The sequence below is a fragment of the Paramormyrops kingsleyae genome, chromosome 6, assembly GCF_048594095.1.
Source record: "Paramormyrops kingsleyae isolate MSU_618 chromosome 6, PKINGS_0.4, whole genome shotgun sequence".
In the NCBI taxonomy this organism is placed as follows: Eukaryota; Metazoa; Chordata; class Actinopteri; order Osteoglossiformes; family Mormyridae; genus Paramormyrops; species Paramormyrops kingsleyae.
Window position 1 is genome coordinate 643178 of NC_132802.1, and position 27582 is coordinate 670759.

The 27582-nt window shown below is 41.9% G+C and overlaps 1 protein-coding gene across 2 annotated transcripts; it reads right to left on the reverse strand.

The window, feature by feature from the left end:
• Window positions 1–24: 24 nt before the first annotated feature.
• On the reverse strand, window positions 25–27582 carry ppardb (peroxisome proliferator-activated receptor delta b). Of its 2 annotated transcripts, none has more exons than XM_023793553.2 (8): window positions 27163–27582; window positions 11729–12106; window positions 6971–7119; window positions 6639–6777; window positions 6083–6285; window positions 5754–5960; window positions 5109–5407; window positions 25–4704 (listed from the first exon to the last, which is right to left on the reverse strand). In XM_023793553.2, exons 2-8 carry the CDS (start codon window positions 12042–12044, stop codon window positions 4569–4571), a joined length of 1449 nt encoding a protein of 482 aa, XP_023649321.1. In that variant the 5' UTR covers window positions 12045–12106; window positions 27163–27582; the 3' UTR covers window positions 25–4568. The 2 variants fall into 2 exon arrangements, with proteins under 2 accessions (XP_023649321.1, XP_023649320.1); XM_023793552.2 differs by having other exon boundaries at window positions 5164–5407; window positions 27163–27581.

Consider the following 27582-nt stretch of genomic DNA (forward strand, 5'->3'; position numbering starts at 1 on the left):
AGAAAAATAACAACAAAGCCAGAATGATAAAATTGAGGTTTATTTTTTCATCAAAATATCTGGGAATACTTTCTCAAGTCTCATGGAGTACATTTGCCCAGTGACACATATTTACTAGCTACAAAAGTATTACAAAAAAGATCATGTGCATTAGAATTTTTGCCTTTTGCATTGGCTGTTCAGAATTGTTAGATATATTTCTTTATTGATTAAAGTAGCTTTGCAAAGGTTAGGACATCTACATATAAAAACACTTTCTGCTAAGTGTCCATAGGACTTGACATTCGATTTTCACCAAAGGATTGAGAGAGACTGCAACAGGCAACATTTGGTCTGATTTTTAAGCTTGAGATCATTTTAGTGTCTGTTACTCTGCATTACAGTAGGCAGTGCAGTTTCTGCATAAGGGTCTCTCTATACTCGCCACTCCTGGGTCTTTGCTTCCCTGGGCTTTGGAAGCCTCTGGTCTTTGGGGAAGCACATCATTGTCCTGTGCTCTGGGCTACTCCAAGATTCAGGAAGCATGAGTGACTCAGGGACGTAGCACACAATGTAAAATCTAAGGGGCTTCCGTGGGCTTGACTGATGACAGTCCAGATGCTGTGGCACGTCCACGGCAAACGGCTGAGAATGAGGGGAACAATTGGTGACCAGCTGTCATCAGACAATATAGGGAAGACCAACCACAGGCACAAGTATTTTGTGTTTCAGCTCACTACATAATGATTACTTCACACTCACAAACACATATGGGTTTAAAGCTTGTTGGAACCAAAAATCCACCACACATCTTAATGTTTCCCCTTTCCTATCACACATTAATTAGGAAGTGGGGGTAGAAAGTCCTGGAACACATCAATAATATTTGGATTCCACTTTCAAGAAGGACAATGGGCAGCGGTCACAGCAGTGGTGCTGTGTGCCTTTGTTTGGGACACATCTGCTAACTCCATTCCCAGCTGGAGAGGCCTGGTTAAGGGGCTCCTGGATAATGTCCTTAGAGAACACTTGTTTAAAGACATTGTTCTGTAGCGTTTATGAGACCAGTCTCTCCTGTAGGTGCAAGAAAATTTTTAATTCCGTGCATGTGCATCTGTGTGTGTGTGTGTGTGTGTGTGTGTGTGTGTGGGGGGGGGGGGGTTCACACCTATTATTAAAATGGACTTGGCAATGTACACATTGAAAGCAGAACACTGCCCACAAATAGTGTTTGAAAAGCAGTTAAAAGATGTTCTATGTTCCAATGCATAAATCAATTACCAACAGGCAGCCTGCTGCAGTCTATCAATCTGAGGTCTGCTTTCATCCAAAACGAAACAGAAAGTGAGAGCAACACAGATGGCCAAGTTCGAACTATAGACATTTTGGGAAAGAAAAAATGTTTTATTAAAATAAGGAATATTGTGTTACATTTTTTTCTACTTAATGGCAATACCACTCTGTGTTCTGGAGCTGTGCAACAGACTTCTTAAATGTCTATAGGGGAAAAGAGTCATAGAGGTAGATTTCACAGGTGGCATTGAGAACAGCTGTCAGTTCGGAGATGAACCTCATTGGACCAAGAATCACAGTTTTCCCAGTGAGAGAGAGAGAGAGAGAGAGAGAACTGTAAAGGGGTGAAAGGTCAGATTCCATGCACATCCCACAAACAATAACAGATTGTTATTGAAGGGAAACACTGACCTTCCTCAGACCTCAGGGCCAGAAATACAAGAAAAAGTAAAAATCCCCAGCTTGCTTTGAGATATTTTGTCATGGTACAGATTCAAAATCAAAAGAAGCATCAAGCTTGTTCCTAGGGACACATATTGTGACTACAGGGATAAGGAACAGTTCTTAAGAGAATTCTGACAGCATAACAGTTTCAGTGCTGTTGAACATTACTGGGAAGTTGTCGTGTAAATACTTTTAAGATGGTGATGCCTGTGATGTAGTTTAAGTTTGGAGCACTGCCCTTGGCCTGCTGCCAGTGAATGAGGACACCGACTGATCACAGGTGAATTTTTAGTAAGTTCAGCAGCTAGAGGCAGTCACCACCAAAAGGACTAAAGGTTGACTGGACATTGTGTGGAAGTTTGAAAATAGAGTGCTTTCAAAGAGGAGGACCAACCAGCTGGAAATCTGGGAAGAAAATGGACACTATGGGCATAATCATATACGCTTGCTTTGCTGTGATAAGGAGAGCACAGGCAGGGAAAGGACTTCAGAACATTCTTCATTTAAAATGTGGCTAAAACAAGACAACTGTATTTTCCCCCTTAAAATTACGGTTCACACAGTACTAATCCTTTATACAGCAAACCGCTGCTTTAAAACTAAAATATCACACGTCTCTTTCCATCCTCAGCGCTTACAGCTCCCTCTTCTGAAGGAGGCAGACCCTTTCAAACCCCTTAGAGTCTGTGTGGCTGATCTGCTGGAAATAACTCTTATACCAATAAAATAACCCAATATTTAAGCCAATGCAGCCCCTGGTCCGAGTGGAAAATGGTCTCCATGTTTCTGACAACCAAAGACCATTAGAGAACACAAAACACAGGATTTCATGTTAAACCGCAAGACTGGCATAAGTGCTATAGGGCAACAAAAACATGCAAAGCACCGTGGGCTCTGTGATTTGGGGAAGTTTCTTTCCGTTTGGTAAATCAAAACATTGAAGATTATATTGGGGTATAAGTCACATAATCACATCTCAGCATAAAGAGCTTTACAATAATAAAGGTACAGTCTCCAAGGAAGTGGGATGTTTGAGTGTGATTCCTTGAAGCACACCTAAATTAAAGCGATGTATCCATCTGGATGCTATGTAGTACAATAAAATAATCGATATAAAGGAAGGGAGAATATTACGCTGCTATTTTAAAGGAAATACAATACAAATCAGAGTGATGTGTATATTATTGAATTTGTATAAAGTGCAGTCCCACTGATGTCAGATTATTAGTAGACCAGGACATACAAGATCAAGTTTACCCAAGGAACCAGGAGATGTCATGACAATCAACCAAGCTAATCACGATACTGGACCAGATGCCCATGCTAAATCTAGCAGTGACTCATGAAGATGGCTTCCTTTAATAATTTTTTGGTTTGCGAGGTCATGACTGTAATCACAGATAAAAACAGGCTTCTTCAGTATAATTGTAATAAAATCCCAACTGTGTCCATCAGACATTTCCAAGTTACCCCAGATACTAAGTGCTGCTTACATGAGTGAGTTAATCATTACATGACAAAATATGGCTGAAGGGATAACACAGATATGTCTACTAGAAATTCAATACTTCTGCCTTACTAAGTACTTTCACCAAATTCAGTTTAAGGACAACAGTTAATACTGCTCACCATTTACCCACAGGCTGACATTCTAAAAAGCAGCCGCACGTTTTTATAAGCCTGGATGTGTTTGCTGACCCAAAAAGGTTTAAATCTGACCTTTTCTGATGCTGCCCAGCTCTCACATGCCAGAAAATCAAGTTATTCCTCTTTAATGTTAACAAACATGTTGGCTAAACCAAGAAACATTATGATTGTCATTCTATGGTGGCATCTTACAGAACTGGTAAGAGCAACTTACAGTGCCTGACCCTAAGTAACACAGCTCAGCGTGTGGAGGAAATGGCAGGGCAGGCCTGCTTGTAGAGCACCACAGAGTGGCACTGCGGATGCCAGAGAACGAAGATACCTTCTGAAGTAGCTTGTAGATGCCGCCTTAATGGTGTGTGCACTGTCCGTTAGATCACAGGTATAGTGGAGATGCAGGATCATTGATTATTTTGACAATGACGAAGAGCTACGTAGACAAAGCTATACAGTCTGAAGCAGGTCTCTAAGTGGGACCGAAGCACACCTGGGAGCTCCGAGGTCACTTACAAAGCCGACAAGGCCCAGATTGTGTCCACCTAAGACATGCACACCCTGAGTGCTCACCTCTGCGACACGCTTCAAGCTTTCTCTGGACTCTGTTCATCCTTGACCTATAAACACATTGCCAGACCTACATATTACTCATAATGTCTATGGGAAACAGATCAGGCAAGTGACAATCATAGACAACACAAGAGATCAGGTCATGGGGATGCAGAAACAACTAAAAACTTAATGGTCTATAAAAATACCACTTATAAAAAAAAGTGATGACTATCCATAAAAGAAAAAGCAGACAGAAGTGGGAAGCATTTGAGAGCATTCTCCGGGAATGTCCCCGCTTCAGAAAGAACCCCCCCAAAGCGCCGTCAGCATAAAACAAATCTTTGTGCTACATCTGTCTTGCCATGTAACAGCTCTCAAATCCATGGCTATGTGAACCTCTCTCTCTCTTTCACACACACAAGCACGCAGGTGTGCGCGCACACACACACACAAACACACACACACAATTATATTGGTGAGTGCATGTCTATATATTCAAAAATATCATATATATCTATACACTGTGCAGGTCTTTAAATTAAGCCTAGTACATATCCTTGTAGATCTCTTGCAGCAGCGGGTGTAGCGACGTTTCGGACTCCGTCTTCTTGATCTTCTGCACCAGATGGGCATTCTCTGTCACCAGCTGCCTGAGGTCAGCCATCTTCTGCAGCAGCTTGGGAAACAGGTGTGGACAGTCTGAGTGGCTGGCGCGCAGGTGCTGGTCCAGGGCCTGTAGGATGCCATCCTGAATGTCCTCTACCTGCTTCACGTTTATCAGGCCAGGTCGATCTGTATGTAGGCAGAATAAGGAGAGGTCAACTGAGGTCGTGTTCCCATTGACAGCGGTGCCCATAAGAGCGTAAGAGTCACATCTACCATTTCAGTGTGTGTACCAGTATCTATTTCAACATGGGGCATTCCATTTTAATAAAAAAAAAAAAATTCAAAAAGGTTTTTGCTTCACCATTTTGGCATGTGAAACACACATACCTGCCAGAGCTCAGGAAAGGCTTAATTCATTCATTCATTATTTTTTATTATAAATTTCCCTTAGAAATATAACCCCTTTTCTTCATCAAAATCAAAAAGGGTGATGCAAAGGACATTCGCGGACTTAAAACAGATATAATTTCTTTGTTCAGTCAGTCTAAGAGCAAGATCAATACTACTCTTAGTATATGAAGGACAACCACCTTCTCCAAGCTATGCAGGCAGATGACGGCAGAGCAGATCCTTCGCCTGACTCACCCCCACAGAGGATGATAGCAGCCACGTAGAGAGCAAGGTCACTGTCGTCCAGTTCCAGAGCGTTGAACTTAACTGCAAACTCAAACTTGGGTTCCATGATCTCGCTGAAGGGCTTGCGCAGGCTGCGCAGGAACTCACGAGTGACGAAGCCACGGCCATCGGCAACCAGCAGGCCATCCTTATTCATCAGCGAGGGCAGCATGGCAAAGATGGCCTCATGTACGCCATACTTCAGCAGGGTTACCTGCCGAGAAGCAGGTGCTCACACAATGGGTCCTAAACAGCACTCTGATGTTTCTTGGACTGGATCAAGTCTCAAGTTTACAATGATTTTTTTGCATTTATGAGAAACATAAATAATCAATTAGACTCTACAAACCTCTATAATTATAATTACAAAAAATATTTCCAAAAAGAGAGGGGGCATTAATTTTTTTCTCTCCAGTGAGTTTAAAGACTTAAATAATGAGGACTACTGTAGTGAGAATAACTGGGCTGTAAATGGCCCTCAGTACTGAAATATGCTCAGTTTCTCTGAGCCATTTTAGAAAGAATGTTTTCACACTTCTGGTTAGGGGATCTTCATGTACCTGGTCGTTGAGGAAAAGGTTGACAAAGCCCGGTATGTTCTTGGCGAACTCGGTCAGCTCGCGCACCGTCTCCACGGTAGTGCACTGGCAGCGGTAGAAAACATGCACTCCAATCTCTTTGTTAGGGGGAGCACCATTGATGAGCTGGTTCCACACCAGGCCGTTCTCAGCCTGCCAGAGCGAGTCCATGTCATGGATGACAAAGGGCTACAAGAGGAAACAAACAGGCAGGGGCTTGACTTTGGGTGAGAGCAGCCAACACAGGGCTAGCAGGTAAGTAAGAGCAGACAGAACCAAGAAACAAAGTCTCCCGCCGACCTCCTTCCTACCGAGGATGAGCTGGTTTTGCCAGTGAGGATACTGCGGGCTTTCTTCTTGGTCATGTTGAGGTTCTTCAGGTAGGCGTTGTTAACTTGTTTGGCCAGTGACTTGAGGTCTGAGCCACCAGGGCTCTGTGGGCTGCGCTCCCCAGCCAGCAAGCCGGCCACCAGTTTGCGCTTCTCCGCCTCCGGCATGCGGCCGTACCGGATCGCTGAGAGCACAGAGGTAGGACGCTGCAGTTTGTAACAGTGCCATACAAACTCGGTTCCCCAGAAGAGGGAACATGTGCTCTTCTATCCATAGCAAAAATATAATGAGAACATTAATCTTCTGAAGGAAAACTGAACCTAAGCTTCACAGACTACCGCAAACAGACATTTTTAAGCTGCTGTTGCCACTGGTTTTAAGAAAACTATAAATAATACTACGGTAATTAAGTTTGTTGTGATCTGATATCTCTATGTTATCCCCAGACAAATGCTGCAGCTCTGCCCACAGCTTCTGAAGAGAAGGGCCTTGCTGTCTGACCAGGTCATGCAGACACTGAGCCCAGAGCCCCCTCACCATCGTGGGACATGCCCAGTGCCAAGCACTTCTGGAAACGACAGTACTGGCACTTGTTCCGACTCTTCTTCTGGATTTTGCAGCTACGCTCACAGCGGTCGTATTCCAACTTCATACGAATGGTCCGCCGGAAGAAGCCCTGCAGGACGGAGAGTAGACAGGAGGGGATCGTCACATACACAAATTACCGAGAGTAGCAATTATGCTGACGATACAAAAATACAAGTAGCTGAAATGCAGAGTTATACCAAGAACTGAGGCGGACTTAAAATGGAATTAGGTTCTGCAGGGCCAGAACAGCAACACAAAAGCAAAGGCAGCGGTCCACTCACCTTACAGCCCTCGCAGGCATGCACGCCGTAGTGGAAGCCCGAGGCTTTGTCTCCACAAATCCGGCATTCTACACTGATACCAGCACCTCCATCATCTCGGCCTGCGCGCAGCTGATCTGACAGCGAGGGTGACGAAGTCTGCGACAGATCTGGGGTTGGGGTGGTGCATCACAGATTTACACAAGTGGTGTAAACATTCATCTATCCATTAACCTAATGCTGATCCCAGTGAAGTTCACAGGTGGTGTTAAACATTTGTGTATAAAAGCTGATACATTTTATCTCAGTTGGAACAGTCCAGTGCTGCCCTTGCTGATACTGACAAGCATACACTATTAAAACAGGCATAGCTGACAGATGAATTACTGACTTGAGGTCATCTATAACCAACCAGTCCTGCACATTAAAGGAGGCTGTGTTTCAAGATATGAAACTGTGCTCACATTAAATTGTCACCTCATAATCAAATGTCGTGTCTTCAGTTGTCCAACATTTAACGTTTAAAATGTCTATTTAAATGTTTATTTGTCAGGTCAAATATTTCCTTTCTAGCTCAGCTAAATTACTGCATCACCTTAAAGCTGTAAGTGTACCACTCGCTGACACACTGCGGTGTGCAAGACAGCTATTGGCTAGTTCTTGCGCTAGCTCGAGATATTTTTAACTTTTACACTTAATGCAGCCACTTGGTTCTTTGACAAGAAGACACCATGGAAATGTTCCCAAACGTCAGACTTAACTGTGCTACAGAAATTTGCTGACACTGACTATCTCACTATTAAACCAGCGATTCTCAACTCAGGGGTCGTAATCCAAGTTTGGGTCACAGCAAGTTCTGAAAGGGTGGATATGTAAACATGTTAAAACTAGTGAGCTCCTATGCTGATCCACAATCAGATTTTCCAGCCTTAATCCTAGAATTAACCTACAGTCATGTGAAAAAATAGCACACCCAATTAAATATTTAGTTCTTTATTAGGAAATATCAATATATTAGTATTAAATCTTCTTTCAAATTATATCTGTAGATAAAGGAGATGTAACTGCATCATCTATGCAAAAACAAGAAATAAATTCACTTATTTACAAAAAGAAATTAACTGAGATGCTAATTTCCACTGAGGAAAATGTTAGGACATCCTCACATTCATCACCATTTAAAATTCCTAGAATGTGATTCAGGTGGCACCACATCAGGTGAAAATAATTAGAACATTGTTACAGAGCTTTTTGGTGGAACCTGTCTTATTTAAACCACAGACATTAAGAGGGAGAATGTTACCTGTCTGACTGTATTATGCCAACTGTTAACTTTGGTGGAGGAAGGATAATGGTATGGGGTTGTTTTTCAGGGGCTGGGCCCCTTAGTTCCAGTGGAGGGAACTCTTAATACTTCAACATACCAAAACATTTTGGACAATTGTATGCTGCCAATTTTGTGGGAACAGTTTGGGGAAGGCCCTTTTCTGTTCTATCATGACTGTGCTGCAGTGCACAAAGCAAGGTCCCTAAAGACATGGTTGGGTGAGTTTGGTGTGGAAGAACTTGACTGGCCTGCACACACCCCTGACCTCAACCCCACCAAGCACCTTTGGGATGAACTAGAACGGTGATTGTGAGCCAGGCCTTCATGTCCAACAACAGCGGCTGACCTCACAAATGGATGAATGGGCAAAGAGTCCCACAGACACTCTCCAGAACCTTGTGGAAAGACTGCACAGAGGAGTGGCAGCTGTTATAGCTGCAAAGGGGGACCAACTCCATACTAATGGCTATGGGTTTAGAATGTGATGTCATAAATGTTCCTGTGGGTGTAATGGCCAGGTGGTACAATAATTTTGTCTACATAGTGTACATTGAGTGCTAATATTATAAATAAGTACAATATATAGTTGACTGCATGAGATCCTGCCAACAGGGCCATGCCCAGGTTACATCGATTACATCTGCATATATTTATTTAGCAGAAGATGTTGTCCAAAGCAACGTACAAGCAAGGATCAGAAAACAGGGTCAGACAGTTCCTGGAGCAAATGTGCTTAGGGGGCTTGCTCAAGGACCTAATTGTGACACCACTTTGCTAACCAAATGATGTGAACCATCGACCTTCTGATCAGAGACACAGAGTCCTAACTGACGGAGCCACACGTCACCCAGGACAATTTTAGAATATGCAATCACGTCCAGGGGAAACCTCACCATTGTCAAACTGGAGTTTCTTTGGGATTTAATATTACGATTGGTAATACAGGTCTTCTAAGGACCTTGAAATCTGATTCAACTATACAAATTCTTAGCTGTAGCCAGATTAAAATCATAAAGTACAGCACACACAGAGGCTCCGCTCGTTACCTCTGACTTACAGAGAGTGTGTAAAAAATGTCGAAGAAAGCACTTTAAAATCTATTCGATGCTTCGCCTTTGAGCCACTTTCATGGGCTAAAAATCAGGAAAAACTGGTTGGAGTAGCCAAGGAAACCAACTCAACTAGCTCACATGAGTGGTGACGCACACTTGCCTCACACACTGACTCACCCACACCTGAAAGAAAGAAAGTAGAGAGAGAGAAAGGGCCAGAGAAAGAAAAGAAAAAGAAAAATAATCAGCAGGAAGAGTCCAGCTAATGTCTGCTGGGCACCTGAAAAGCCTGTGAAGTGCTTCAGTTATAGATGATGAAACTGGTACTTTATTGGAGGCTCCATAATGAGTTTATCTGTAGGAACAGCTGGGAATCACTGAAACATACCCTCCCTATTGAAATATCCTTTTTCACAATGACTGAGAAATGTCAGAGCAGGAGTGGCCAATTTTATCCAGGTGTGCATGTGGGTTTTCGCTGCAGCCCTCTAACTGATTACTAATTAGAGGGCTGATTGGCTGAGTCCTCCTCACACCTGGGTTTGAACAGCTGACCTACAGGTTATCCCAAAAACCTGCACACACACCGGCCCTTTGCGGATAAGATTGGTCACCCCTGTGTTAGAGTAAACGTGGGATGCCAGTGCCCATCGCGTGAAGGCACTATGACTATGGCCCAATCCGAATACCCCCACTTAGCCCTACCCCTTAGCCCTACCCCTCCATTTGGCGCGTACCCGCGTAGGGTAGTGTTGTCCCATTTCTTTTTAGCAGCGAGGGGTAGTGGTGTTCAGCCCTCAAGATAGCCCTCTAAACGGAGATTTTTCAGATGCTGACTCAAAACCGAGTGAAAGAAGAAAATTCCCACAATGCATTGCAATACACAACAAGAAAAGATGGCTAGCGGTGTGTGGAATGAAGCTCATATGTTTATAAATACGATTGCAAAAAAATCAAATTTTAGCATTAAAGTATTGAGTAGGTTGAATTTTTTAAAAACAATTTTCTGAAAATCGCTAATTCCGTGCGTATAGACAGAGCAGTATCTCTAGTATTTATAGAAAAAGAACCGAGCAGGGGTGAGTTTCACAAAACCGTCGAAGAATTAAGAATGTATTTATTCAGAGGGAGAGCATTCAAAGTCCTTTTTATGTAGTTTTTTGGCTACGACACTTTTGGGAAACTCACCCCCGAATGTTTTCTGTGTTTCGTGCAATAGTCTTCTAAGTGCATTATTTTACATCGTGCAATATGTAAAAGACATTGTTCCTGACACATTGTTTATGCAAAACGTGTGCATGTTTTATAGAAATATTGCATGCAATATGCTTAATTTTAAATGCGTGCCATTGCCAAAGGAATGCTAATCCACAAATCGACAGTGTCATAATCATTCTGTAATATTCTAGGGACATGTCAGTGGTATAATCATGTTGTAATGTTAAAGTGACTTGTCCATGTTATAAGCATGTTGTACTATTCCAGGGACTCCCGAGCAAACCAGGCAGCTCATAAGCGAGTGGTGTCCCGATTCCTAGTTAAAGATTTCAAGCCCTACCCCTTGTGGCTACGATCTGTGAAGTCAACTTCAGAAGGGAGGGCCCTCAAAACGTGGTAGGGCTAAGGGAGGAGAAATGGGATTGGGCCTATGTTTACCAGTGTTACTGAAAGATATACCTGTCAGGCACTATGACTTTGCTTACCAGTGTAACTGAAAGATATACCTGTAAGGCACCATGACTCCGCTTACCAGTGTACCTTTCAGATGTAACTGTGAGGCACCATGACTCAGCTTACCAGTGTAACTGAAAGATATACCTGTGAGGCACCATGACTCCGCTTACCAGTGTACCTATTAGATGTAACTGTAAGGCACCATGACTCCACTTACCAGTGTAACTGAAAGATATACATGTGAGGCACCATGACTCCGCTTACCAGTGTAACTGAAAGATATACCTGTGAGGCACCATGACTCCGCTTACCAGTGTACCTATTAGATGTAACTGTAAGGCACCATGACTCCGCTTACCACTGTAACTGAAAGATATACATGTGAGGCACCATGACTCCGCTTACCAGTGTAACTGAAAGATATACCTGTGAGGCACCATGACTCCGCTTACTAGTGAACCTATTAGATGTGACTGTAAGGCACCATGACTCCGCTTACCAGTGTATCTGTATGATGTATCTAAGGCACAATGACTCCGCTTACCAGTGTACCTATTAGATGTAACTGTGAGGCACCATGACTCCGCTTACCAGTGTATCTGTATGATGTAACTAAGGCACAATGACTCCGCTTACCAGTGTAACTGTAAGATGTAACTAAGGAACAATGACAAATGAAAGATACAACTGTAAAATATAACTGTGAGGCACTATGATTCCGCTTACCAGTGTAACTGCTGGACGCCGCTGGACTTGTAGCATCTGGTGTGTTGCAGTTGTTACTGGGCTCTATTTGCACCACATCCCCATCTCGGGGGCTTCCATCCCAGCCTAGGCCATTGGGTGAAGCCTCAATGTCACCGACAGGCTCCGGCTCAGTTCTGTGGCCCACATCCAGCGATGATGCCCAGCTACACTTCGGAGACAGTTTACCGTGAGCTGGGCAGCTGTCTCCCACATCCTGCATCGCTGTCATCATGGACCCTAGCTCCTCCAGGTGTTCACTCTTGATGCCCACAGTGACCGACTGAACTGCCTCCATACTGCTGTGCTCGGCCTGTACAGCGTGACGCCCTCTGTCATGCCACAACCATTGCCACCCTGCTGGACACAGAAAAAGCAACAAGTTTTAAATTCATGCTGGCGGAACCCGGCAGTTATACTTCATAAACAGTTTCATCAAATTTTGGTTTCATATGGATGTCAACCTCCTCCACAATAAGACATAATCTAATTAAGCATAAGAAGAAATTAATAAACACAAAATGACTAAAAACAAAAGCACACTGTCATACGATAATGATGTTTTATTCATCCCAGTAAGGAAACTGGGTAGTCCAGGACCCAGTGGTGGCATCAGTCTGCCACCCAAGGGATGCGAATTGGCGATCATGGGCACAGTGTCTTAGCCCTCCGAGACACAGAGCCCAAAGCAGTGCTCCTGCCATTGGTGGGATTGCACACACATTAGTGAAACATGCCAGCCCAAACCCTGTAATACACACACCACTTTCTGACATTGCAAGGTCTGGGCACTTGACCATTTCTGCAAACAATCAGTATCACCTGCAGAACAACCTTGACAGTCATGTGTGGACAGAACTCCAAGAACAGGTAAGTGAGAGGCCACAGTTAAAGTTCCTCAAGTAACCACCGGGATTTATCATGAAATGTACCAATGAAGGAGAGGGAGTAACATTCCTCCATCATTTGGATGAATTTTGCAAGCACATGGGATGTGGCACTTTTTTACATTTTTATTGGACTTTATTATTTGTAACCCACAGAAGACAATCCAAAAATATGTACCATGATCCACAAATATATAACTATCCACAAATATGTACTTAACATATTCTCAAAAAAATTCTCATCAAGCGAGAATACCAGAGAGGCATACCCGAAAGTGTGTTCGGGTTTAAACCCCAGCTGACATTGTAGTAAAGTTAACTAATACATTCAGTTTTCCAGGAGACCCGTTGGTTTACCAGGTTTGTTTTTGGGCAGATTTTAATTAATATTTCAATGTTTGCATGTGCACTTCACGTTCAATAGCCCAGCTGTCTTGTTTACTGTCAGTGAATGGACACAGCGCAATTACTAATTAATACACCCAGTGACAAAAAAATGGAGTGGCGGAAATTAAATGAATCTGCACATGGTGAAAGGTCATATGACTATTACAATAATTATAACATCAGATCAAACGGACAGCAGAATTGGCAGGATGGACACACTGCTGGTCCCATGCCAGTAAGGTGTGGCACCCCCCCGGGCCTGGATACACGCGGCGAGTCATACAGACGTTGTATCCTCTCCTGCAGCAAGTTGGCCCACAGCTGTTGTGACTGGTCCTGGAGATCCTACAGAATGGCACTGGGTCTGACAATGCCCGAGCTGATCCCATGTTCGATTGGGGAAAATCGGGACCTGGCTGGCCACAGCAGGACCTCAACATGATGCAGGCAGTCCACAGACACACATGCCAAGAGTGGACGGGCGTTGTCTTGTTGAAAAAACTGTACCAGGGTACTGTCTCAGGAGGGGTAAGACATGCGGACGCAGGATGTCACTGCCGTAGCGCTGTACTGTCAGGATCCCCTGAATCACTACCAGAGATGACCTGAAATCATACCCTATGGCTCCCCACACCATGATGTCATACCCTATGGCTCCCCACACCATGATGTCATACCCTATGGCTCCCCACACCATGATGTCATACCCTATGGCTCCCCACACCATGATGCCAGGAGTAACACCAGTGTGTCTCTCCACAACATTTGCAGGATTGGTTCTCTCCCCTCAGCGCCACTATACACGCACATGACGGTCATCTGTGGTAATGCAGAACCAAGATTCATCATTGAACATGGTACAACACCACTCGTCATCAGTACATGCCTCCCAGCTATGGCACCACTCCCAACGTGTACCAAATTACATCCAAATCGGACTTACTTCTGGGAGCTTACCGGTCTTTTGTCACTGAGGGCACGTATAAAAACACATATATGAAAGCTCCATAGAGTACATTGTCCCCTATAGTGTAATACTTAAAATACACTTGACTGGACATGTCTCTATTGTTTAGGTTTATACGTATTAGTCCATTAATTCTATCCTTTGTACTTTAAACAGACATAGCACAGATATTATAAGTAACAGAAAAGTATTGCAAGGTTTAAACGGACACAGTACAATTATTATTAGTAATGAAAAAGTATTGCGAGGGAATGCAAAACTATTTCAAAAAATAGCTGCTCTTACCACAGCTGATCTGTAGAAGAAAAAAAAAATCATGAAGCATCACTATCCACAAATATGGATTTTTATCTGTGGTGTGTAAAATCATATCGCCTAAAATACAGAGCAATTTGCACATGTGAAAAAGGTTTTTCATATTTCTGGATCACTTCCCTTCTATTTGTGAACTGCATTACATTTGTGACCTGGCTCCCTTTCATTTGTAGATTTTTGTCCAATTCCTACCTCAGCTGATCTGTAGAAAAAAATACGAGGTGCAACCGTGATACGTATCGTTATCGGGATATGAGATTTTGGTGCTATTGCACAGCCCTATTGGGCATTTATATTTGAAGCATATTTGTACTATAATTTACATTATAGTAGCTGTTTCGTACATTATTTGTACCCCTTTATACAGTTGGACATTTACTGAAGAAATGCAGGTTAAGCACTCAGATAGTATTAAAACAGTGTTACAGCTCAGGTCCGTAAGCAGTATACAACAGACTGGCCATAACTAGCAACTTCCTGAAAAAGCACATAGGATGCTTGGTGTAAAACTGCTATTCCACTACCTGCACCTGGAGTACCACAGTAATGTCACTTCCCACAACTGGTCAGTGATGTAAACCAGAAATGTAAAATGCACCTCAAATGACAGGTACAACGAGGGGGGCACCAGGCCCTTTTTTGGCAAAACATTTTAATAACAACACCTGCTGGCCAGGTGCACAAAAAATAAATAAATAATAATAATAAAACACAGAACAATAAGTGCCCTAGTTACACCAACAACCTCATTAAAATTACATTAATTTGTTACTCCTTTGTGCAAACATACATTAAATTGATAACATTGTATTAGTAGGAATTACATATTTGAGGCCAGTGACTTGAAAAGGGGCTTGGCAGGCCTGTACATTCTGCCGGCAGGTGGGGGGTGGGGTTCGCCCTCAGTAAATTTTCACAGAGGAGGGGATTTTAGTCAACAATCTGGGGTATAACCTGTTGTCAGTTACCACCACAGGGGAATTCAAAAAGCTCAACTGAAAAAGTGACAGGTAATCGTTTACTTACAGAGATCTTGTAATGGATATTAAAATTACACACACACAAACAACCCCATGTGAAGTGAATAAAAATAATTGTCTCGCAAAACCCTGCATTTCAGGGTCTGCGATATATTAGATGGTCTGGGATATATTAGATGGCAAGCTAACACTCAGTACTCACAGTGTATGTGGTGAATGCAGAAGAAATGGCACAGCTAAAAACTTGAGTGACTTTAATATGGGTCAAAACATTATGGCCAGGTAACTGAGTCAGAGCATCTCTGAAATGGCAAAGCTTGTGCGGTGCTCATGGTCAGCCGCAGCGAGTATTTACTGAGAGCCGTCCGAGGGTAAAACCACCAAACGCCGAAAGGGTATTGGGTGTAAAAGAATCGTCGATATGAGATGTAAACAAAGGCTACCCCGTCTGGTACAAACCAGCAGAAGGGATACCGTGGCACAAATGGCAGATAATTTTGATGGTGCTTACGGGAGTAATGTGTCATGAGACAGAGCATCAAGCCCTGCCACATAGCCATGGATCTAAACTCCAGTTCCAACACATCAAACACATGCTTGATGCACACCTGAAAGTCCACAAGATGCAACAGAAAATATGATTAATCTGATTCAGCAGCCTTATTCTATTGTTCAAAGATTCAGTTCCCATGCTTGGGTGCCCATTGTAGGAGCTTTTGACAGTGGACAGAGGTTAGCACGGACTGACCTGCCCTTACAGGGCCCCAGATACATCATCACTTAATACACTGTACATTGTGACATATGCAGAATTATACTACTAAACATCTGGCCTGTAATAGTCTTAAGTTTGCCATGAGAATACATGTCCATATCGCCCCCAAGCACAGAGAGGAATGCAACGAAGAATCCAAGGAACAAAGCTTCACAATAGCACAGCTTATTGGAATCTTGGGGTTATCCAATTTCAGAATCAGCTACTACATGCACCGCCATACCAGCAAACACTTTGTAAGGGCTGCACAAAAGAAATCCTTACTCAGAGAAATCCACAAATCGCAGAACCTGAACTTCCAAGCGTCAGTGAGACTGCGACTGTAATTGTGTTGTCAGATGAGAGCAAAATTGAACTTTGAGGCGATGCACACCATCGGCATGTCTGGCATCAAAGCCTCACAGTAAAACAGGGCAGTGGATTATTGATGCTTTAGGGCTCTTGTTAAAATGAAAGGTATAACGAATTCCACTAAGTACCAGAATATTTTAGCTCAAACCCAGGTTGTCTCTGACCAAAGGCTAAACCTTAACCACAGACTGACCATTCAATAAGACAATGAAACCAATGATACATCAATATAACACGGAAATGGTTGCAGGAACATAAAATCTAAGTGTGCAGTCCCAAGCTCAGGAGCCGGTGAATTTCACGATCTAACTAAAAACCTGTTGATTTGAAGAGGGCAGCACAAACCTATGAGAAGCGGAGCTAAAGTGTATGTTTGTAAAACTGTGTCAAAATAAAACTATACGGTTTCCCGACATGCTTCAACGGAGCATCTAAATCACTACATATATCGTTACGTGTGAAAAAACACGTTACTCTACAAAATAAAGTGATTGCTCTTGTTTAATGCAGTGTGACCTTCTCTTTCACTTTGTAGAAAATATTTTATAGCTACTAATATTCAATAGGTTTGTATACTCCTATCTTTTTGGGGAGTGGGGGCGAAAGAGGGTCCCCTAAACTAGTTAATTCACCACCAGTTGGAGAAAAGCGGAGCAGATTAACGCTCAGTAATCGGACAGCTGTCAGAACTCTGGTGAATGCGCCTGGGAGCTGGGGGGGGATGGAGGGAGATTGGAATCCAGTCCATACATAGTTTGTAAAAAGATGGCTCCTATTTCTTGTTAAACTGACTTCTAAGGGTATGCGATATGATCATTGTCATCACAAAATGTTCCACTTTTTGGACGGTGACGGTATTATGTCGCGGTTACTTTTTTGAAAGTTTTGGGAGGAGTAGCATATCCCTTTATGTAAATTTAAAAAATATTTTATAATATATTAAGTACACTTTAAGATGGGTTATATTTTGAAAAGACATAAAATGTGTCATAGGTAATGTTTTCTCGTACTTGTAAAATTGTCCGAGCAACAAGCTACAGCCAAAAACAGTGCATTTTACAGTTCATTTCAAATAAAACGCAGGGTTGCCAACTTCGGTCAGCTGGCTGGAGTGAGATTTTCAATTCCAGACTAGTCTGCACACACATGCAAATGCATTTACATGTATGCAACCATTTTATTACCTTCTAAATAGTCTATAGGGTTTGCAAACCACACAAACGCTTTTGATGTCACCAATTTTAGGTTTGTAATGGAGTAATATATATTTGCTGTAAGATTTCTAAGAATGAGTGTTGTGCCAGATGCATGAGAATTGGCAACAATGAAAACGTACGTTTTGTGTTTCACAAGTTGATTTGTATACAAATAACTTTACTTTATACAGCTGTTAAAAAAAGTTCATCTTTAACAAACATGATTTCACCAATTATCTATGTCCATTTACCCAGCATTTTATGAAATACTGCGTTTGAAAACTTTTCAGCTGTAGAATTTCAGGACAGAGCAGCCTCTCTGTTAGAAACATTACGGCTTTTTGTTAGATTCACTGCTGTTATTAATACTAATGGCACATTAGTGCAAACAAAACGGCTGCACACACGACTTACGTCTTGCTTGAAGTTAGATTTTGACGTTCATTGATATGGGAAATGGGCTTTAGTTGTGCCTTTAACCATGCATGAAGGCATCGGCGCCTATATATGCTGATTCAGGAATATGTTTTATTTTAATTTGCTACTATATATATATATAATCACATGTGAGCTCTTTCCCGCTTTAGATTTGTTTTTGTGGCATTCAAGCTGAACGCTAACGCTGCCACTCAGTGGGTGTGAGGAAGTGATTCCCACCTGTGATGTCATGTGCATACCCTTTGGAGTAGGAGGAGCGTAAGAACATCAGATAAGAGGGTGGCGATCTGGAGATATTTCACGCTTGAAACAACTAGTAGCACAGCAATTTACAATTTTTGAAAAAGCAAAGTTTTGAGAGGTGGAAGTAACATTTAGTGGATAATCCCAATAAGCAAGGTACATGCAATTAGGTAAGACAACAAAGCAATGGAAGATTTGGAAGACTCACTACAGCTTGTGATATGAGGGGCTGCTATCGCAACAAAGTGTAAATGACGCTGTTGCCAGTGGGAGAAAAGTTGTGGGGCATTTTAAGCATTTGCCACTTGCATATACTCACTTGGAAGATATTCATATTGAACGGCAAATGCTTCAAAAATGCTTAAAACAAGATGTACAAATGAGGTAGAACAGTACGTTATGTATTTTTCTAGTAGCCTAATTAATTTCTTTTTTTGAATACTTTTTTCGTATTTACTGGTTTAAAAAGAGCTCTGGTATCGCATCGGTACTCATATCGGTTGATACCCTCTGTTCAGGTATTGGGGTGGTATCAGCACTTGAAGAGAAATTAAATCAATAATTCCTCAGCCAATCGTACAGTCAACTTTCATCCTGTTCCAGTACACAGCCAAAAAGCTCAGTAAATAATACAGCACAAACCAGGACAGCCTTTTGTGCTTCCTCTCCTCTGTCTTCTGAAATTCTTTCCCTCTTCCCCTGTTCCCTGCATACATAAACTAATAGTGGATTGCCACACATCTTGTCAAGTGCCAAGCGGATTGTGAAAGACGCTGTTAAAAAAACCAACCGCCCAGTTTTTTGTTAGACAAATTCATTCACTGCTAACCACAAATACATGACATGTAAACACACCGCTGCTGCCTTAAGAAATTAAGAAAGCTCTCCAACACACACCTGTACTTGCGCATGAACATCTTTCAAACCACTTACTTCAACAACAAAACAAATTAGGAATCAAAGGAATGATTCAATTTGATTTTGCTTTCATCATAGGAGACATGGCCTATAACTGCTTATCAGGAAGACATTCATTGAGCCATTAAAGGTGTTATTATGAAACAAGTACATTTCCTTCCAGGACATTATTTCTCCCCTAGGCCGAAACATTTAAACTCCCCAATACAACACTGCCATCACCTGTTTCTTCTAGTGGTGGGTGCAAAGAGAACTGAAAACTTGTATTTTTCATGGTTTACAAAAAAACAGGTATCTAGGTGTCTGACAACTAGGGGTGCTCATAATTCACTGTTCGACCAATAAGGAGAATTTGAACTGGTTAAAGAATGACAAAAGTTTGCAGTGTGGTAAATGCATAGAACGTAGAGAGTAAAGGAAATATACGCTTGGATACATAGCCTATCAACATGAGCAAACAACTACAGTAGCCTACAGGCTACAGCCATATTTGCAGACTGAGAAAAAAATGAAACGAGCCAAAAGTAGTAGTTTGGGATCATTTCAACCAAAAGGACGACAAGGTTAAATAAATGATATGCTGTGCAGAGTTGAGATATAGCAATAGTACAATAGCAAAGCAATACCACTTGCAAAGTAAGCATCCGCATGCATTGTGTGATGTGGGGGGGGACAAACTTTACACCCCATGTTAGCCGGGAGAAGATGTGACTCCTGGCAGGTCTGAGCAGATAATGCAGAGGGTTTTATTTAGTGTCATCCGAGTGGGCATTCTCCACCACTGGTCCCACAGGCAATACACTGCACACAAGACCAACCCCACAGCATGTCAACATGTTGCTATTTCTGAATAAAAATAAAAGTAAACAAGCTGTCCATTATACTCAGGGTTGAAGAGGCTATAGTCCTTTTTTATTCTGAGGTGTGATCATGACAACTTTCCTTTTGTTAAAATACTGGCTGATCACCTTTAACTAAACTAAATTAGATATACTGGACAGCGGAACTGGTTTTTGTTGCTGCACTTGCAGTTCATCTGAGTTTTACAATATTTTCCTACATGGGAGATGCAGGCTGGTGCTGGAGGATTAAACGTTTGGTTCATTTTGTAAATATTTTGTTCATTGGAAAGTCTGGTATCTTGTTGATGATTATTTACATAAGTCATGAAGTGCTTGCATTTGAAAAAAATAAAGCACTTCTAATTTCTAAAGCATATTTACAATACATATTTACCATGTATTGCACCTAGGAAGACAACTGAAATGTGTTTATTTGTTATTCTAAACGTTAACCTAGAAGTGAAGTGACATCCTTGTGTGCATAGGAAAATGGACTAGGGCTGTCATTATTGACTATTTTTCTATGGATTAATCTATTGACTATTTTAGCGATTGGTCAATTAATCTAAACGATTATTTTTCCTCAAGAAAATCAAATATTTACCATTTAATTTATTTTTTTACAACAACAAACTGTGTTGTTGCAGGGCTTTAGATAATGGATGCTGACTTTTCAGCACTATATCGACAGTATGTTTGTCTACAATTGTGCAGCAAATTAGCAAATTAGTAGTATGCCTAAAATATTAATGAGATGCGTATTAAGACGCCCAGAAGGATGTTGGTGGTGTAGCACTACTTTTTGCTGATTAAAGTTCAACATTTTATTTTTTTTAAAAGTTTTCATTTTTATTTCAGTTCACAAATTATTTTTAGTGTTCGTTTTCGTTTCAGTTTACGATAATAACACTGGTCCCAACTCCAAAAAGCCCAATGTGCACGAACACACACCCTGGCACCGTCAATCCGGGTAGAATAAGCCCAGATTTTAGCCTAAACATTTTCTCAAACTTATTCAATGGAGATTCTAAGGTAGCAGGCAGGCAACTTTATGGCTTTGATAATGAGTGTATTTAGCAGCTATAAGGAAAAAAAGATATTAAAAAGCTCTCTGTGCTAATGGTAATTTAATAAACATGAATAGACAATAGTTATTTTGCCTTTTCTGGTGGCCCAGATTAGCGCCTGTGTGTGTTTTCTCTTCCGGTGCTCATGCATAGCGCTAGTACCGCCATGGTGTGTCATCGCACTTCGCACAGCGTAAAACCACCTTTTTGTTGTGATAATTTGAACTATTCCCATATTTACGTAGTGATATTAATGGAAAACATTTATTATAATGAACTGAAGCATTTTAGAAATCACAACGGTAATTTAATTAAAATAACAAAAAAAACAATGCGTCAATTTAAAATATTGATGTTGACACCTTTTCAGTGTTGACGCCATCAACTACGTCGACTAACTGCAGCAGCGCTAAAACGCAGGTCTCACATTCCAGCTCAGACTACACTTAAAGAACCTTGTATATTAGTTCTTCTTGTCAAATGTGGCAGAACATATGAAAGACAATTCCTCAAGAATGGTCTCTTTTAGGGCCTATTCCACTAAAGGTTTTTTACACACCAATTACTGGCCCGTACCATGCGTTAGGACTCGAAGTAAAACGGCAGATCACAGACTGTGTAATGTAAATGTAATCAGTACCCTTGGTATGCTCATCACCTATATCTGTAACTTCAAAATTACTACAATTCTAACAAAACTATGAAAACTTTGGATTTTATTTTGAAATATAGATGGGTGCGCACAGTTTTAAGTTCAGGCTCAGCCGCAGGAGGAGGAGGGTGAAGACATGCAAGATGGAATAAATTACCGCACAAGCAGGCTCAGGATAAGTGGCTAGAAGATGAATTAACAGGTAGAACAAAAGCAGCGGCTGGGAACACAAAGGACAGAATAAATCGAGCTCAAGGGATTTGAGATGCTTTATCAATTACTAGGCCATGTACCATTAACCGAACCAAGAACTAATGGCTTTTTTATTCGATACATTTTACCTAGGGCTGAACAATTTGGGGAAAATACCTGATATTGATTTTTCTGACTGATATTGCAATTGCAATTTGATTTGCAATATAATTTTTCAAGTCAAGCTTCAGTTCAATATTCTGTAACAGATTTATTATTTTTAAATCCTTGCTAAGAACCTTGTTAATCTTACATAACAAACATAAAATAATTACTATTATTAAACAAAGTGATAAATAAAAATAAAACTATTCCAGTAAGAAAAACAAACAGGGATCATCAGCTAATGCTGCTTGCACCCGTAATAAGAGGACCTTTCTGTAAACAATCTCTGACCAAGAAATAGTTAAGGTATTTCACTTATAGCTCAGAATCATTTTCACAACGCCAATGAAACATTTTCCTTGGGTTTCACGTGTTTGTTGTTTGTGGGCAAGTCGTCGTGGGCCACTTCTGTTTGGTAAGCATGACGAGCACACGAGGAGCACAGCACGTCTGATTGGTGAGCATGACTGGCACACGAGGAGTACAGCATGTCTGATTGGTGAGACAAGGAGGATGGCATAAATCTGTAAAACTGTTCACACAACAGTTTTAAACCGTGGGTCAGATGTGCTGTATAATGCGTATCCTGAATCGCAACCTTTGCAATTTGCTAACCGTGGTTCTGATTTGAAATCGATAAATCATTCAGCCCTACTTTTACTCCAATACTGATGGGACTGCAAGGGCATGCAGAGGACCTGCCGAGGAAAGAACTAGCAGGACAAGTTATGACAGTGGGCTGGTGTCTGAGGGGAGGCTGGCACAGTGCTGCACTTCCTTGGGACGACTTTTTGGGCCCACAGCCCAAACACACGTTAGATCATTTTCATCCCACTGCTGACCAAAGCTTCGTTCCTACTTTTATAAGGTTACCATGCCAGAGGGGGGTGGGGTCATATTTTCTTCTACGTCCCGACCCATTTATTCCTTTTCTGCTGTTTTCTACCTCTTTCCTTACTGTGAGTATGACAAGATGCTGTTACTAATTTTAATTGTTTTAACTTGTAATATTGCCACAAGATCATATGCACTGTGGGGCACCCGTGTGGGGAAAGCACTATATAAAAATAAACTGAGCTAAACTGAGATAGGACGACTGCCTCAAGAGGCAGAGTAATGCGTGCCAGTGCACTGAAGTCTTACTCAACTTAAAAAAAAGAAAACCACGAACACACACAGTTTTCACAGACTTTTAAAATTGTTTATTACAAAGAACCGGAATCCCTAAGTTATATCCACTGATACAATAGAAGATACTGTACTTGGAATCAGAAAAGGGACAAAAGGTCCCCAGGTCACTGATACATTTTACTGCCCCACAGAAGGGGCAGAGACAGAAAGCACACCCAAACAAATAACAATACTGTTAAATGGGAGGGACACTAATCATACAATGAGTGTACCAATTGATGTATGCACTTGTGGCTGCTACCCTCTTCTGCAATCAAATCACACTTTCATGGAACTACGAGGGCTGCATGCACTGGACTTAAACAGGCCGTTGATAGAAAGAGCACACTTCACATGACCTGGCCTTTCCCCATCAACTCCCAGGCAGAAAAGAGTAAACCTGAATCACTTTAACTTAGCCATCAAACTGACAACAAGAGCCACTTTGGCCCATGCTTCTTACACACACTTGAGGTGGAAGGTTTCTTGGGGCTTCAAAACTCTAATTCATGACATTCAGTGGGCAATGTGCAAATATTTGTTTTCATTTGTTTCCACCCAAGTCCATACAGGACTTGAGATAATTATGGTAACAGGGTGAGTGATTCTGTCCTGATGCAGTGGCCAGCTGACAGACTGAGACCGGTAAGCTGCCAGGGCAATGGCAGCGCGCCCAGCAGGCTTTCCAGGAAAAGAGGGTGCCCCCTGGGATCTAAGAGGCTAGCCCCATGCACGAGTGGTGGACAATGCAAAATCAGCAGCATTTTAAAACCCCCTGCCAACAGGTACCATGGCAATATAGGGTGAGACACTATTTACAAATGGCAGGAGGGGGTGACAGCTGTTATGGGGCACACACATCACACAGAATGCATTCCAGCTCACTGCAAAGCAAACGAATCCCCTAAATGTCCTCAGGCTAAGCAGTTAGTGTCCTCTTTAATGTTTCACTTAAATGATTATTTAAAAATTAAATGACTACATTGAGCATAAATCAGTGGCTGGTTGAAGGGAACTGTGCGGCAGGACAACAGCAGCTGCACTAAAGTAATTCAGAGTGTATTAAATGTGCACTTCACACCATGAACGTTCACCTAATAGGATGGCAGGCACTGAAGTCTATCGTCGTATGCAAGTACACATGTGCAGACATGTTTTTAGAACTCCATGTTTACCTTACATTTGTGATTGTTGCGGTTCTCTGATATTAATAAGTACCCTAAACGCATGTTCCACTATTACAAACAAAGTACATTATATGCTACAACCAATGACAACAAAAGACCAGGAGTAACAAAAAGATGTTACGGCCCATTCCTTAAAGCTACACTACAGACAGAGTACCAGTTTCTGTTGCCAGGGATGCATCTTCTTAAACACTACCTGTTTCCCACTCCTGTTTCTCTACAGCTCCAGCCCTACTTCATGATTTATTGACCTCATTTGATTGGTGATTCCCCAAAATCTATGGTTTGTCTAAACAACCAGGATTTTTTCCCCTGAAAACTACTCAAAGCAGCTCCCACTGCATACTGGGCTCCTCATTGTCTTACACACTTCCAATTTTGTTTTTGTCATTGACCGGCTCTTACTAAAACTAGTATTGCAGAAAGTCTGATAAAGCCTGTTTTACAGAAATGGGTGTAACTCCAATATTATTTACCAAATTCACATGTGGGCACTTGTTGGAACCTGCAAAGCCCATGCTAAACAACTATAATCTATCTAATTGGGGAGGGAGAATTACATTAAAAAGTTGTCTTGTATTCAAGGTTTGGAATGGAAGAAACAAGTAAGCATACAGCTTTTTTCCCCACAAAATAGACAAAACACTGTTACACTGATAAATAACTAAAGAAAAAATAATTACACTCACCCTAAGATTTTCACAGAAAAGATAATGTGTTCAGAATTTCGGAAGGTTTTTGCACTGCTCTGCTTAAACACAACTTGTGTGTGTCAGAGTTGAGAGACCTGCCAAACATCTCTAAAAAAGGCAGATGCGTGACAATGACCTGCCTTAGCATGCATAGTGACCTGAACTTCCTGAAGATATCCGCAGGGAAACCCACCTGTTCAAGACAAAAACCATAGCTAGACAAACTACAGGACATCAGCGAACCTCTCCAAGTCAGTGTGACCACTGTATGAACGTGCAGCTAACATAGATCTAACTCAAGCTGCCTTGACTGAGCCCAAACAGCCAGCCCAGGTCATTATTCAAAAGCATTTTCTCAAGACCTGTTTTTCACAGGGATGAGAAAATGAAGAGTTTTTCCTTATTCAAATAATTAAACCCACACCAAAAAAAAAAACATCTTTCTTTTTTATTGTATTCGTTTTATTTTCATTTTTTAATGCATTTTTTTTTTCATCCAGGTTGATTTATAATATTTCTACCACAACACCAATAAGAGAAATCACATTTATCTCAACCTTGGATGTAACAATTAAGATTTAGCTGAAAAAAATCGTGTTACATGGGAGGGTGAATTACATATATATTATTTTGATATAAACTGGCAACACACGGTACATGCACGGGCATTAAAGCATTTCTTTAAAAGTGTCAGTTGTGGGGGGACCTAACTTTCAAGGCATGGTTAATTATATATCTATATTATATTCGATAAAGTATATGAAGGAAAATCAATATCGTGCAACTCATCAAGCAACAATCATTTAAGTTTAAAAAAAATAAAATAAAAAATTCACCAAATGATGGAGGTACAGCTACAACTTTCGCCCGCACCTTGGAGTACGACATGAGACGGTGTGCAAAATGAAAGCGGCTTCTGCGTCAAAAAGTCTTGCACATAAAACTAATTGAGAAACAAAACACACACACGTCTCTCATCAGCGAGAGAGAAATCACGGCAAAAGTTCGAAACTTCAACAGCAACCACTCCTGGGCTCCACTCAAGGTCAACCGTACACGCCATTATCAGGCGTGTTTATCTCGTTTCCGAGCCCTGGATCGCGCACACCTTCTTTTCCCCCATTTTTGCTTCCAAAGTATTTGGACATGTACTTGGACAGCCGGCTACCGTTATCGTGAAGTTACCTGGCGCTTTAAAGCATGCCTCCCAGCTGTTCTGTGGAACCAGCCTATTAATCCCAAGATGCCAAAATAAACGCACAACCGGAGGCAGATACCGGCCACAAGTAGTTTGTTAGGTTTTCTACAACGTTAATTTCAATGTTCGCGAAAGCAGATAAATATTCTCTTGATCGGACACTTCCAACTATTCATCTCTGAGTCTTGCCTTTGACAGTGACTACAGGACGACGTAGAGTATTTCACTCACACACACAAACACAGGCTCCAACTTGAACTTCCACAAATCCCATACTCAGCAGTACGGGTTTGCAAATTACTCGAAAATATTAACTCGATGGTAAATAACAGGCTAAACAATAACTTTAAAAAACAACAGATGCGGCACGACGGAAGCCAGGTAACTCCACATGCCAATAAACACCCCACACAAAACTCCGCAGAAACACCGCGTCTTCCACCGTGCCCAATTCATGAAATTGTATTTCAATTTTAAAAGGAACGAGAAGGAGTCAACACTTTTCGACATAGTACCGAAAACTGGACGTACCCCAAATCCCACACATGTAGTCTTCCCCCCAAGCACCGTCACTCCCAGCCCCCCCATGGAATAATAACATTTCGTAGCAAACGTACAAAGAGACCTTATGTAAGACTGTGCTGGTTACAATGGCAGCATTTAGGTGAACAGCTTGTCCAGGACGTGGGGAGTAGTCGCTAGCTAGCTGGTATTAGTAGCGCTACGGACTTTTCTTTCTCCCCCCTCGGAGACAGGCTAGCTAACGACCGCTAGCGACGGCGTTCGGGGGTTACCTTCTCTCTCTCCTTCCGAAAAGTTTCCCTTTTCCCCCCGAGGACAGGTCGTTTCCTGTGGTTTATTCTGCAGAGTCGACTCGCCGCGTCGATGATAGCTGCATAATTTAATTCATAGCGACTTTCGCCCCTAATCCTCGCTCCCCCAGAACTCGCTATCTTCTCCGCGCAGCAGTGCTGTCCGTTCAGATTTTCCCCCGTCGCTATGTCACTCCTGCAGTGATCCTAGCCAGTCCCCGCGACGCTGACGTTTACATAAAGTTACTGTAGAGAGAAAATTACTTTTTAAAAAAGCTATGATAACGATATTGCAAGTTGTATTTTTGCGGTCGGCCTCTCGCCCCCGTGCCTCTCAGGAGCCCCAGCGCTGTTTGTCACAGGCAGGCGCTCGCTCGCTCTCACGCACAGCGTGCCGCGCTG